Source organism: Thalassophryne amazonica, chromosome 16, assembly GCF_902500255.1.
Source record: "Thalassophryne amazonica chromosome 16, fThaAma1.1, whole genome shotgun sequence".
Classification (NCBI taxonomy): Eukaryota; Metazoa; Chordata; class Actinopteri; order Batrachoidiformes; family Batrachoididae; genus Thalassophryne; species Thalassophryne amazonica.
The window spans coordinates 38,634,113-38,647,945 of NC_047118.1; the positions used below are offsets into that span (position 1 = coordinate 38,634,113).

Consider the following 13,833-nt stretch of genomic DNA (forward strand, 5'->3'; position numbering starts at 1 on the left):
TGAGAAACTGCTAACACATTTCTCTGAAACATTATTGTATGAATTTAGCGTTGGTGTTTTTTTTTGTTTTTTTTTGGCTCTAAGCCCTTTCTCTTATTGCTGATTTGCATTCCTGGTTTAAAAAAATAAGTAAATCGGGCCCACTTTATTACAACAGCTGTCCAAATTCGTGTCATACAATTGTTAACCGATGGCCGGTTAGTGCAGACTACACCCGACCCATGACATAAGTGCCCAGCCACAACATTTTACAATGCTGATATTAACACAGATTACATGTTTTCATGCCCTGATTGGGTCTCCCATTGTGTTTTGTGCCCAAAAAGTACACAGTTGGGTGTTAAAAGTTGGCAATGGGAGACCAGATTTAAACCCTGAAAAACAGATGAAAAAAGATGAAATTATTATAATATGTTGTAACATAAACAAGGAGGTTCCCAAAACGTGTTCAACATGACAAGCTCAGAGGATGATCAAGATGTACATAAATCAGTGTTTCCCAAACCTGGTGCTCGGGACCTAAAGTACTGCACATTTTTCATTTGTTCCTGAAATAGGACCAGGATTGGTGAACACTGACATAAAAAGTTATGAACATATGAAATTAAACAGTAGTTTGTCTTCATGCTGTAACTTATCCACATACAGTTGGTTCAAAGCAAATAAAGCATAAAATGAATTTGAAATATCCATCCATCCATCCATCCATTTTCTTCCGCTTTATCCGGAGTCGGGTCGCGGGGGCAGCAGCTCAAGTAAAGCCGCCCAGACCTCCCGATCCACACACACCTCCCCCAGCTCCTCCGGGGGAACCCCAAGGCGTTCCCAAGCCAGCTGAGAGATGTAGTCCCTCCAGCGTGTCCTGGGTCTTCCCCGGGGCCTCCTCCCAGTGGGACGTGCCCGGAACACCTCTCCAGCGAGGCGTCCAGGGGGCATCAGGAAAAGATGCCCGAGCCACCTCAACTGACTCCTTTCGACGTGGAGGAGCAGCGGCTCGACTCCGAGCTCCTCCCGAGTGACCGAGCTCCTCACCGTATCACTAAGGGAGCGCCCAGCCACCCTGCGGAGGAAACTCATCTCGGCCGCTTGTACTCGCGATCTCGTTCTTTCGGTCATGAGCCAAATCTCATGACCATAGGTGAGGATCGGAACGTAGATCGATCGGAAAATCGAGAGCTTTGCCCCCCTACTCAGCTCTCTCATCACTACGACGGTCCGATACAGCGACCGCATCACTGCAGATGAATTTGAAATAAACATGGAAAATATCCATTTGCTCTGGCTTGACCTCTGCTCCTGAATGTCCTCGAGGTTGATGCTTGCTGCCTTCGCGCAAAATATCAGTTTTGCTTATTGAATTAGTGTATAACCTCCAACACACTTAAACTTTAAATCAGGGAACATTTTTTTGAATGAAATTAAAACATTAAAACTTAAAGCAGAATTAAGTTTAATGGAAGCTAATTTGTTTGGTAATAATTTTCAAAGTTATCTGAAAAGCTAATCCATTCGCCCTATTGACGTTTCAAATCCCGCAAAACGTCAGAGAGTTCGCCGCGCTGCGAGATCTCAGTAACATTGAGAACTGCACTGAGACGCTCTGATCGGGCTTCACTTTAAGTGCTGCACATGGACAACACCATTAACATCGCAACATAAAACTATTTTTATATTGTGCCTAAAACTCTCATGAATATATTCTCTGGGTTTTTAGATGTTGTTTTGCATTTGTTTTATGTAAACATGCGAGAATCACAGGCTGTCTCTCCGTTATTTTCAATGGGAGCTGCTGTGAGCTACGCTCGCTTCCTGATCATGTCGGTCTGGGGGAAAGTGAAGTTTGCTCTTTAAGGTCTTGATTATTGTTCTTTACAGCACTGTTTGTCCTCTTTGTTCCAGACTAATATATATGTCTGAAATTCGGTTTGCGTTTATTAAATTCCACGCAGATTAAACATAACAGACACGGATTATTTGTTATAATTGTTTTAGCAAGTTTTCAGGATATCATGCATGCAGTCTCTTATTAACGTGACGAAAAGCATAAAAAAATACATTTTGTAGTATAATATTCATTTACAATTGTCATCATGTGGATTCTCTATATGTTGTTTGACTGCAGCGACTCTCAGCGAATTGCCAAAAAAGGTAGCTTTGCTAATTTGCTGTTAGCTGATTAGCTGAACTGCACCCACCCCTGCTTATAATCTGCAATATATACCTCAAAGCAATAAACATCTTAAGAGTTCTCCGATTACCATTTAGTTGCACTCTCATTGACTTTTATATAAGGAAAACACCTTTCTTTCAAAAAATGTTATCTGCTTCAATTTTAGGCAAACAAAAACAACATTAAATAATGGAAATAGGAGTTGTTTATGTGCCTGAGGTCAAGCATGTCTTATAATGTACCACAGGTCCACCTTACTGCGCAGGTCCTCACCCGGACTTGAGACTCTGCAGAGCCTCGTTGACGTTCCTCTGATGGAACTTGGTCATGTAAGAGTGCATTTCTGGGTAGTTGTTCCTTATGTTTCTCTCTGTGCTCCCATTTGGGACAGTACCAAAGCGAAATGGAGGTGAGAAGTCATTGGGACTCTGAAACTAAATATGGCAAAGAGAGCAAATTAGACAGGCAGTTAAAAACTTTACAAACTGAGTACGCATAAAAATAAGACAGAGAATACAGACGCTATACCTTTTTGTCAGAGAGGCCAGATACTTGGTCCACGTATTCCTCCTGGATCATGAAAGCAGCCAGGTTGGCAGTGTAGGAGGCCAGGAAAATGACAGCAAAGAAGGCCCAAACAGAGACCATAATTTTGCTGGTGGTGCCTTTAGGGTTTTGCACTGGCACAGAGTTGTTGAAGACCAAACCCCACAGCAGCCAAATGGCTTTACCGATAGTGAAGGATGGACCATGAGGTTCTAAGAAAAACACAACCATGTTACAGAACGTCTTATAGATGCCACTCCCACACCAGACCATGGAACCTACAGATGACCTGCTTTTTCAACTGGATCATCAAAAGCAATAATTCTGTTTGGGAGAATGATAAACTTAGATTTTTAAGTTATTAAGTGATATATTGTATTTTTATGACTTGGTGACACATCCACACCATGGAATCTGCCCTGGGTTCTGGACTGCAATCATGCAGACAGGCAACAGATCCATCCCCACCTCTCAAAAGTAACCATGTATCTGCCACAGCCAGGTGAAACTATGGCGTGTACATGCAGAGTATACGAGGGCTGTCCATAAAGTATAGGTCCTTTTCATTTTTTTTCAAAAACTATATGGATTCATTCATATGTTTTTACGTCAGACATGCATGAACCCTCGTGCGCATGCATGAGTTTTTCCACGCCTGTCGGTGACGTCATTCGCCTGTGAGCACTCCTTGTGGGAGGAGTCGTCCAGCCCCTCGTCGGAATTCCTTTGTCTGAGAAGTTGCTGAGAGACTGGCGCTTTGTTTGATCAAAATTTTTTCTAAACCTGTGAGACACATCGAAGTGGACATGGTTCGAAAAATTAAGCTGGTTTTCAGTGAAAATTTTAACGGCTGATGAGAGATTTTGAGGTGACACTGTCGCTTTAAGGACTTCCCACAGTGCGAGACGTCGCGCTGCGCTCTCAGGCAGCGTCATCAGCCTGTTTCAAGCTGAAAACCTCCACATTTCAGGCTCTATTGATCCAGGACGTCGTGACAGAACAGAGAAGTTTCAGAAGAAGTCGGTTTCAGCATTTTATCCGGATATTCCACTGTTAAAGGAGATTTTTTTAATGAAAGACGTGCGGACGGGTCCGCGCGTCAGGACGCAGCCGGCGCGGAGCGGCGGCACAGGAAAAACACCTCCTGTTATGTGTCGGACGCAGCCCGGAGAACCGACCAGCGTTTGAAGGACCCAGTATAAAATAAGCAGAGCACGGTACAAAGGATAACAGAGTTTAATGAACATAACAGTGCTGTGAAAAAATATAAAAGTGCGCGGTCTGTGGTGGTTTTGCGGTGCGCTCCCAGCAGCGCTAACGGTCCGGAGCCAGAACCAATTCGGACCCAAGGACCCCGCCAACACCCCCCAGGTGGCCGCGACAAACCGAGTCTGTGAAAGAAGGAATCATTATGTGAGTCCACACTCAACACACAGAGAGAACGCTCAAAGGTGCACAAACAGCAAACACTTCCTGGCTTAATTACTAATCAGCTTCCCACCCTGCAGGCATGGAACACCCAGTTCACAAAACTCCACTGCAGTGGAAGCTGATTACATGACCAACATACAGCTCAATATAATAAGGTGTGAGGGACACCACATTTACTGACTGTATAAATGTTAGTCACAAAATCTAACGTACCTCAGGAAGTGTGCTGACGAGCGTGAGACCTCACCCCCTCCTCTTTCACAGACCATGCATCAAACCTGGACGTTCTCTGCATCCACTGATGATGAGATGGCTCCCGAGACGACGATCTCACCCGTCTGGTGACAAGGTCGAGTCTCTGGCAAATACACACTGTGTACTCCAGTCTTAAATGCCACCATGTTCCAATCCATGTAGATGCACCACAGCTGTGAGTCCTGATGAGCCGCAGGTGATCAGCCTCAGGTGATCAGGGTGAGGTCCTGATAAACTCAGCTACACAGCCACTCAGTCCCAAATGCAAGCCACCTGGAAGGAAAAACAAAAGACAGGACAAAAGACAGAAACAAAAAGGCAGCCAGGCCCCCCCAGCCATACAACACCTCCGTGTTGATAACCATTTGTAAAATCCAGGCAGCTTTTGATGGCTTTCAGTGGAGCGAGTATATGAGAAATTGTTTAACAGCTGGACATGTTCCAACTTGTCCTGAAGGCTTCCAACAGAGGTGTTTTTCCTGTGGCGGAGCATCGTGGCGGCTGCGAGCCGACGCGCGGACCCGTCCGCACGTCTTTCATTAAAAAAAATCTCCTTTAACAGTGGAATATCCGGATAAAATGCTGAAACCGACTTCTTCTGAAACTTCTCTGTTCTCTCACGACGTCCTGGATCAATAGAGCCTGAAATGTGGAGGTTTTCAGCTTGAAACAGGCTGATGACGCCGCCTGAGAGCGCTGTGCGACGTCTTGCACTGTGGGAAGTCCTTAAAGCGACAGTGTCACCTCAAAATCTCTCATCAGCCGTTAAAATTTTCACTGAAAACCAGCTTAATTTTTCGAACCATGTCCACTTCGATGTGTCTCACAGGTTTAGAAAAAATTTTGATCAAACAAAGCGCCAGTCTCTCAGCAACTTCTCAGACAAAGGAATTCCGACGAGGGGCTGGACGACTCCTCCCACAAGGAGTGCTCACAGGCGAATGACGTCACCGACAGGCGTGGAAAAACTCACGCATGCGCACGAGGGTTCAAGCATGTCTGACGTAAAAACATATGAATGAAATCCATATAGTTTTTGAAAAAAATTAAAAGGACCTATACTTTATGGACAGACCTCGTAGAAGCATTGTGAACCTGATTATGTAAGGCACCTCTGGGTGTTGCTCTCTTTAAACATTGCTGGAGTTTAAACCAGGTTTTGGTGGTGCAAACACTTTCTTGTGATGGATGTTATGAACATGGCAACTCTGTGCCTCATCGCACCTCATTTTTAGACCAACATGGCCACATGAACGCAAGAGTTCTCATGATTTGGAGGAGTTGGGCAAGGGGTACTGTGTTTTTGTGCTGTTTTCTGGTCAACCACAACCATGGTCAGCTACATTGGTTGATGAAGGAGTCATGGATTTTGGGAAATTAGCCACATACTACTTAGACTGATAGCAACATTTTTATTATATTTAAAATTCAAATTCAAATTTATTAATTTATATAGCGCCAATTCATGATGAGATTGTCTCAAGGCGCTTCACACAACATAATAAAAACAGAAAAAACTGAATTAAAAATTTTAAACACAATAAAAAGACAACCATAAAAGAATACAAGAATAAAAACACATCCTAACACTAATGATAAAACAAGGAAAACAAATGAGTCTTTAAACGTGACTTAAAAGTCTCCACAGTATCCGACTGACAAATGTGTGCTGGGAGATCCACAGAGCAGAGGCACGGTAAGAGAAAGCTCTGTGACCGACAGACTTTTTATTCACTCTGGGAACACATAAAAGTCCTGCACCCTGTGAACGCAGGGCCCGAGCTGGTACATAGGGCCTTACCAGGTCAGCCAGATAGGGAGGTGCAAGTCCATGAACAGTTTTATAAACTAATAATAGTACTTTAAAATCCAATCTTGCAGCGACTGGAAGCCAGTGCAGGGACGCGTAATGTGGTCAAACTTTCTGCTTTGTGTCAAAAGTCTGGCAGCAGCATTTTGAACCAGTTGAAGACCCCTAATCCTGGACTGCGGTAAACCAGAAAATAGAGCATTACAAGAGTTCAGTCTAGAAGAGACAAATGCATGAATCAAAGTCTCAGCATCAGCCATAGACAGGATGGGACGAATCTTTGCTATATTTCACAAATGGAAGAAAGCAGTCCTGGTAATGTCTCTAATGTGGAGGTCAAAGGACAACGTAGGATCAAAAATTACTCCAAGGTTCCTCACTTTATCCATATGATGTATACACAAACCTAAGCTAAGCGCTAGCTGATCAAATTGATGCGATACCTCGCTGGACCAAGAACCATAACTTCAGTCTTATCAGAATTTAAAAGTAGGAAGTTACTAGACATCTAACTTCTCAGTGGTGCAAGGCAATCTTCCAAAGATTTTATGTGAATGAGATTACCAGCAGTTATTGGCATGTACAATTGAGTGTCATCAGCACAGCAATGAAAGGGAATCCCAAAGCATCGCAGTATATTCCCAAGGGGTGCTACATAAAGGGAAAAAAGTAGGGGGCCTGAAACGGATCCCTGCGGAACCCCAAACTTCATGTCCCTACAATCAGAGGAAGTGCCATTACACAATACACAGTAAGAACGAGTGGACAGGTATGACGTCAACCATGCAAGGGCAGTTCCAGTAATCCCAAAATGATTCTCCAGCCTATCGAGTAAAATATGATCATACACAGTATCAAACGCAGCACTAAGATCCAGCAGCACCAAGACTGTAGTGGTATCTGAGTCCATTGCTGGCAAAAGGTCATTCACAACTTTAGTAAGTGCTGTCTCTGTGGAGTGATATTTTCTAAAAGCAGACTGCAATGGCTCACAAAGATTATTCTCAGTGAGGTAGTCCACGAGCTGTCGCGAAACCACTTTTTTCAGGATTTTAGAACCAAATTATATTTACATTAAGCTTATGTATTTTATACTTTTTCCACAACTCAAAGTATTTGCTGCAACTATAGAAATTCACTACATTGCACAACTAAATCAATTTCTTTATTTTATTGTATTTTCTGGCAAACTCATTTGTGTTTTTTGTCTAACTGGAGCTGCATGAGCAAAAAAAAAACAAATCGTCTCTAAGCTAAAAGCATACTGGCTCATTCTGGGCACGGCGCCGCGATTAACACTTGGATGTGTGGGTATGTGTGAGTGTTCTAGAATTTGTGCATGTGGGTGTTTATTGTTGCACAAGGTTTTTGTTCTCTGACAAATGGACTTTATCGCACTGAATATCTCTTTTGTGAAGTTTGGAGCGAAGTTGGTCAGATGAATTGAGCAGAGACTTTACAAATCTGTCGTCAGACCATTGATTCATTTCTGTGCCTAATCCTTTGGTCCAAACTTCGAAGTGCACTCTTCATGATACCAAACTCCCACAGCAGATAAAAAGGAAGCGCAAAGAAGAGAACAGGGGGCTACATTTTCTGCAGAACCTGATGAAGGATGAGAGGAAAAGAAGATAACCATTGTCTATATATAGCTACATCAGAGATGGAGTTGTGGGAAGTCACTGATTTTTTTTCTCCTTATCTTTTTGGTTGGGGAGATCTAACACAAAACTAGACCTCTGCTGTCAGCACTGACATGCGATTTTGAGAAATATGGAAATACATGCAAATCACTGGTCTGGTGTAAAAGAAGCAGCATTGAAGGTGTGCTAAATCTCATGGACCTCTAAATGATACAGGGAGAATATGAGGGGGAGGAGGAAGAGGAGAGCAGAATGATGTCATCTTATATTCATGCAAGTCTGCATCTCTATCACTGTTTGCGTGCAGCCAAACCATCCATGCACTTATTGTTGTCATTAAAGCTTGTGCACCTGTGTCCAATCATTTAAACAGCTCTTTTTAAAATGACATCATCTGAATTATGACTAGTTGATGCATTAGTCACAAAACACTTGTTTGCTCAGAGACAAATTGTCAGCTGCCATATTCTTTGTGTATTTTTGGATCTTCGTGTATGCACCATCCAACTTCCAGCAGCACACAGCAAAAACTTTTACCCTTCCTTCACCCTTTTTGAAAGCAGCGCAGAAATTTTGTGGTCCCAGACGACGATTTAAAGTTGAGCAGCCACACAAAGACAGCTCTGAGTAGAGGAGCACTGAGGAGAATGTCCATCTACCAAGCCCTACCTCCCAGTGGCGGTTCTACACTGAATTACTCACCAGGCGAGACCCCCTCCAAGCCCCCCGGCAAAAAAATAAAATAAAACACAAATTTTTACACAAATAGCCATTTTTTATTTATTATTATTTTTTATATTTTAGAAGTGCCCCTGAAATTGAAATTGAAATCAAAACACCACAGGCTTCAACATAACTTACAAATTTGAATAAACACACCCTTTCATGCTAAATGGCTGTCATTAGATGCTTTATTAATCTGTCTTTCACAGAGGAACAATTAGCTCTTTTATTAATGTGAATATTTGTCTCATTTAGCTAAATATTTTGTTGGGAAAGTGTAGTGACACGGACCCACAACAGGGGGCGTAAATTAACGGACAATGAAAGAGTCGAATATGAACACTTTACTGTTGTGAAAGAGCACAACCAAAACACAGAGGATTACAGAATTTATGCAAACAGTCAATCCAAAAAGGTGACGTGTGGGCAGGCTCGAGGATAGAAGACGTCTGTCCTGAGAAGAACCGGAACCACACGATTTCCTCCGCCACCGAACCTGGAGAATACTGGAGCCGCCAAGTCCCGAGTCCCCAGGTGGCCACCGTCTCCGAATGTCGGATCTGGTACTGCTGGCGAGGAGCAAAAACAGTAAGATGTGGGTGCGTGCACACCCAGTAACAACAATGGTGGGAATTCCACCTCCACCTCTAACACACACTCGTGCAGCTCCTGTCTAACCACTTATCTGGTTGGGGTGTGAAACGAAGCCGTCGCTGATCACGCCAATCTCACAGATAAGGCACACCACAGGAAAGGCTGCAAAAAGAGTTCAGACTAAGACACAGTTTAGATTACGGCAGAGAATATTACCTTCACAGGTAGATGATATCTCGGCAACGAGGTGGAGATGACGTCCGGTTTTTATGGAGTGGAATGATGAAGTGAAGATGGATGACAGCTGTCATGAGATAATGAGTGACAGCTGTCACCCCCGGCTGTGTCCGTGGCGGCAGCGCCCTCTCGTGCCTGAAGCCCGCACTTCAGGCAGGGCGCCCTCTGGTGGTGGACCAGCACTACCTCCTCTTCTGGCAGCCCACACAACAGGACCCCTCCCCCCTCAACGGGCGCCTCCTGGCGCCCGACCAGGCTTGTCCGGGTGACGGCGGGTAGAAATCGGCCAGGAGGGCCAGGTCCAGGATGAAGCTCCTCTTTACCCAGGAGCGTTCTTCGGGTCCATACCCCTCCTAGTCCACCAAATAGTCCAAGCGGGCTCCCCGTCAATGATCCGGGCAGGAGGCGGCGCCGGACCGGGAGCACAGAGGGGTGAGGTGAGGTGTGGTTTAATCCGGGAGACATGAAAAACAGGGTGGATCCGCAGTGAAGCCGGGAGCTGGAGCTTCACTGCAGCAGGACTGAGGATTTTGACGATCTTGAATGGTCCAATGAACCTGTCCATCAGTTTGGGGGAGTCCACCTGCAGGGGAATGTCCTTGGTTGATAACCACACCTCCTGCTCGGGCTGGTATGCAGGGGCCGGGGACCGCCGGCGGTCTGCATGGGTCTTAGCCCTCGTCCGGGCCTTCAACAAGGCAGAACGGGCGGTGCGCCACACCCGACGGCACCTCCGAGGGCACACCGACCTCTCCCTCCACCACGGGAAACAATGGGGGCTGGTACCCCAGACACACCTCAATTGGGGAGAGGCCGGTGGCAGAAGACACCTGACTGTTATGTGCATACTCGATCCAGGCCAGATGGTTACTCCAGACCATCGGGTGCGCGGATGTCAAACAGCGGAGGGTCTGTTCCAACTCTTGGTTGGCCCGTTCTGCCTGTCCGTTCGTCTGTGGGTGGTACCCGGACGAGAGGCTCACGGTGGCCCCCAGTTCTCTGCAGAAACTCCTCCAGACTTGAGAGGAAAACTGGGGACCACGATCCGAGACTACATCAGTTGGTATCCCATGCAGACGGACGACGTGGTGAACCAGGAGGTCAGCAGTCTCCTGGGCCGTTGGGAGCTTCGGGAGGGCCACGAAGTGGGCCGCCTTGGAGAATCGGTCCACTATCGTGAGGATGGTCATCATGCCCTGGGACGGCGGGAGGCCCGTGACGAAATCCAGGCCGATATGGGACCAGGGGTGATGAAGCACCGGAAGCGACTGGAGAAGTCCTTGGGTCCTCTTGTGGTCTGCCTTGCCCCTGGCACAGGTGGTGCAGGCCTGGATATACTCCCGGACGTCGGCTTCCATAGACGCCCACCAGAAGCACTGCCGGACAACTGCCACGGTCCTTCGCACCCCTGGATGACAGGAGAGCTTGGAACCATGGCAGAAATCCAAGACTGCAGCTCTGGCTTCTGGTGGGACGTACAGACGATTCTTCGGTCCAGTTCCGGGGTCCGGGCTCCGTGCCAGGGCCTCCCGGACGGTCTTCTCCATGTCCCAGGTGAGGGTAGCCACGATAGTGGACTACGGAATGATGGGCTCCGGTGGATCCAACAGCTCTGATTTGACTTCGTCTTCGTGTACGCGGGACAAGGCATCTGATCTTTGGTTCTTGGTCCCGGGGCGATAGGTGATCCGGAAGTCAAAACGCCCGAAGAACAGTGACCAGCGGGCTTGCCTGGGGTTCAGCCGCTTGGCAGTGTTCCTGCTCGCACGCACCATCGCGTTCACAATATCGTCGCAGCAGGATCATGAACGCCTGCCCATCAGCTCAATGTTTTCGTGGTTGGCTCATATGAGCTGTTCCGCCCTGATTTGTACTTATTCGTACTATGTGTGAAAGGGCCCTAAACCAATTCACCTGGGTGACCACATAATCATTTATTAGCCATTTCACACAATTCAGTAAAATGTGCAGGAATTATAGGCCTGTATTTATAATATTATGGATGAGATGAGTGTTATTTGGAAGAGAGTCAAGGTGTAACTGACTTTAGCCCACCAACCGCCAACCCCTTGTCCATTCCATTACAGAAACCCAGAGGTGATGTTGTGTGTTGGGGGGGCGTGGCTGGCTGTGTTGGTGTTCTTTTCTTTTCTTTGCTCTCCAGGTGGCATGAGGGCTGATTTGTCTGTGGAGAAAGTGCTGGCTGAAGAGTCCTCACCCTTATTAGCGTCATGTGGAACACCTGTGGCAGGAGCTCACGTGCGGCCTTGAAGACTTGCAGCTGAAGCAGATAATTGGATGGCGTTCTGCATATAAGTCATGTGTGATTTGAGCAGAACTGCCGGGAACTCGACCTTGTGATGTTCGTTTGTGAGACGCTGAGGACCGCGCCTGGGTTTGACATATCGAGCCCGTGAAGCAGGGAAGGGTGAGGACACATGCTGTCAGCACACGCTAAAGAGAATCGGTTCGTCGTGTCCACCTGGGGGGTGTTTGGCGGTGGTAGTGAGTCCAGGAGCGCCGGGCTTTAATCTTTGCGGGCGCTGGTGAACGTGCCACTTATCACTCCACCAGAGGGACGCTTTTATGTTTACATTTGTAAGCACAGGTGAAAAATAAATTGTTTCTGTTGGGAACCGCCTTCTGGTTATTTTTACCGCTGGGTTCTGTCAGACGCAGGTCCGCTCCTGAACCCGCGTCGACGCATAACAGGTGAACTGTCCCCTCCCCTTTCTCACACTGTGCATGTGCCCACAGTGCTGCAAACCCCATAAATGCCACCCTGGGTAACGGCTCACTTGCCCGTACCAAAACCACCACTGCTGCCTCCCAACTACATCTGCAACATCATCCAGGTCCAGATAAAACTGCATAAATTAATCTATGGAAGTTAAACATATATAAGATTGCATTGAAAACTGAGGTCCTGAAATTGAGAGAAATCTGGATCCCCACAAAGGTTTAAAGGTTTGTTTCTGGAATAACTGTATCAAACAAACAGTTCCTTAGGGAGACTCAGATGAGGAGGATCACTTGTGTTGTGAGGGAATGTCCAGCAATGACATTTTGGCCATGTGATGCCTTTCTCTAGACATGATCCAGGATGCAGGTACTTCAGTGTTGAGGAACACAGTTCTAGGAGAAGGCCAAGAGGACGCCCACGGTTCACCTGGCTGTGGCAGATGGTTATTTTCAAGAGGTGATAGTAGACCCATTGTCAATATGGGTGGTCACCCTACAGGTTCCATGACGGTTCCATGGTGTGGTGGATATGGTTATGTGTGGCACCACTGCACTCTCCCCGATCTGACCCACCTCTCCACCAGGTCTCATGAAATTTTATCCATATTTTTTACTTAATTCCTGCGCACACAAATACGGATATTTTTTACAAATATATTTTTTGGGGGGGAGAAAAAACACAGTGGTGACCAAAGTTAAATTGAAAGACGGAGAAAATCTGAACAACAGATAAGAAAATGTTCACAGTATATCTCATAACTGCCATATTCACTAGTTGCGTGAATGGGTTGAAGTTTGTCGTCTCTGATCGACTTGGTTTTAGATGTTTTGGGGTTTAAATGTATTTTTTTATTGGATACACTGGACACTGTTATTTATATAGAATTTTAGTGGAAAAGGCTGTCGACACACCCAGTAGCTTGTATGGCCACCCCTCACAAATTCATTTAAACTAAATACTGAAACCTTGTGCAGTTTCATTGTTTCTTGGCCATTTTATGAGAAAACAAACTTGATCCTTTAATTGTTTTCGTTCATGTAAATACAAGTTATAAATGTAAACCTCTGTGTTGTTGTGATTGATATATATATATATATATATATATATATATATATATATATATATATATATATATATATATATATATATATATATATATATATATATATCGAGGTTGAGGTTAAGGTTTGGCTTATAATTAGTGATGAAAGACTTACCGTGCCACAAAAATATAATGCATTTTGTGACAGTATCATGTTCCAAAACAAAAAAAAAAGTGAGACTGGGCCGTGCTTATATGATGTGTCAGCATTTGTAAGAATGTTTTTTCAGACGGAATGTCTACCATCTTGTTTTCAGTTTTGTCATCACTGGTTGACAGACACACGGGATATGTGCGAATTTTTGAGCATTACTGTTTGGATGTTTTACTGCGGATGTTTCATGAGAATAACCTGATTTCTGACAAGTATTCATAATATAAACTTATGTCTGATTTGACTGAATGCTGCTGTTTAAATTAATTTGCGGAAGATTGTTTTTGGCTTCATTCATAATTTTTGTTATTTGATGAGGAATTTCCTCTGCTTTTCTTTTTACATAAAACTATAACTCTGGGTTATTGTGTTTATGGCTGTCCATATAATAAAATATTTCCACAAACATCTACAAGTTAAAGCAG

At 45.2% G+C, this 13,833-nt stretch overlaps 1 protein-coding gene across 1 annotated transcript in view; it reads right to left on the bottom strand.

Annotated features, from left to right (window-relative positions):
• Nucleotides 1–13,833, bottom strand: part of LOC117528025 (glutamate receptor ionotropic, NMDA 2B-like) — a 378,003-nt gene that overhangs the window by 29,698 nt on the left and 334,472 nt on the right. The window contains exons 12-13 of the mRNA XM_034190545.1: nt 2,699–2,928; nt 2,444–2,604 (exon numbers count right to left, since the gene is read on the bottom strand). Of these exons, the coding sequence (XP_034046436.1) occupies nt 2,444–2,604; nt 2,699–2,928 (391 nt within the window). The remainder of the gene's footprint in view (nt 1–2,443; nt 2,605–2,698; nt 2,929–13,833) is intronic.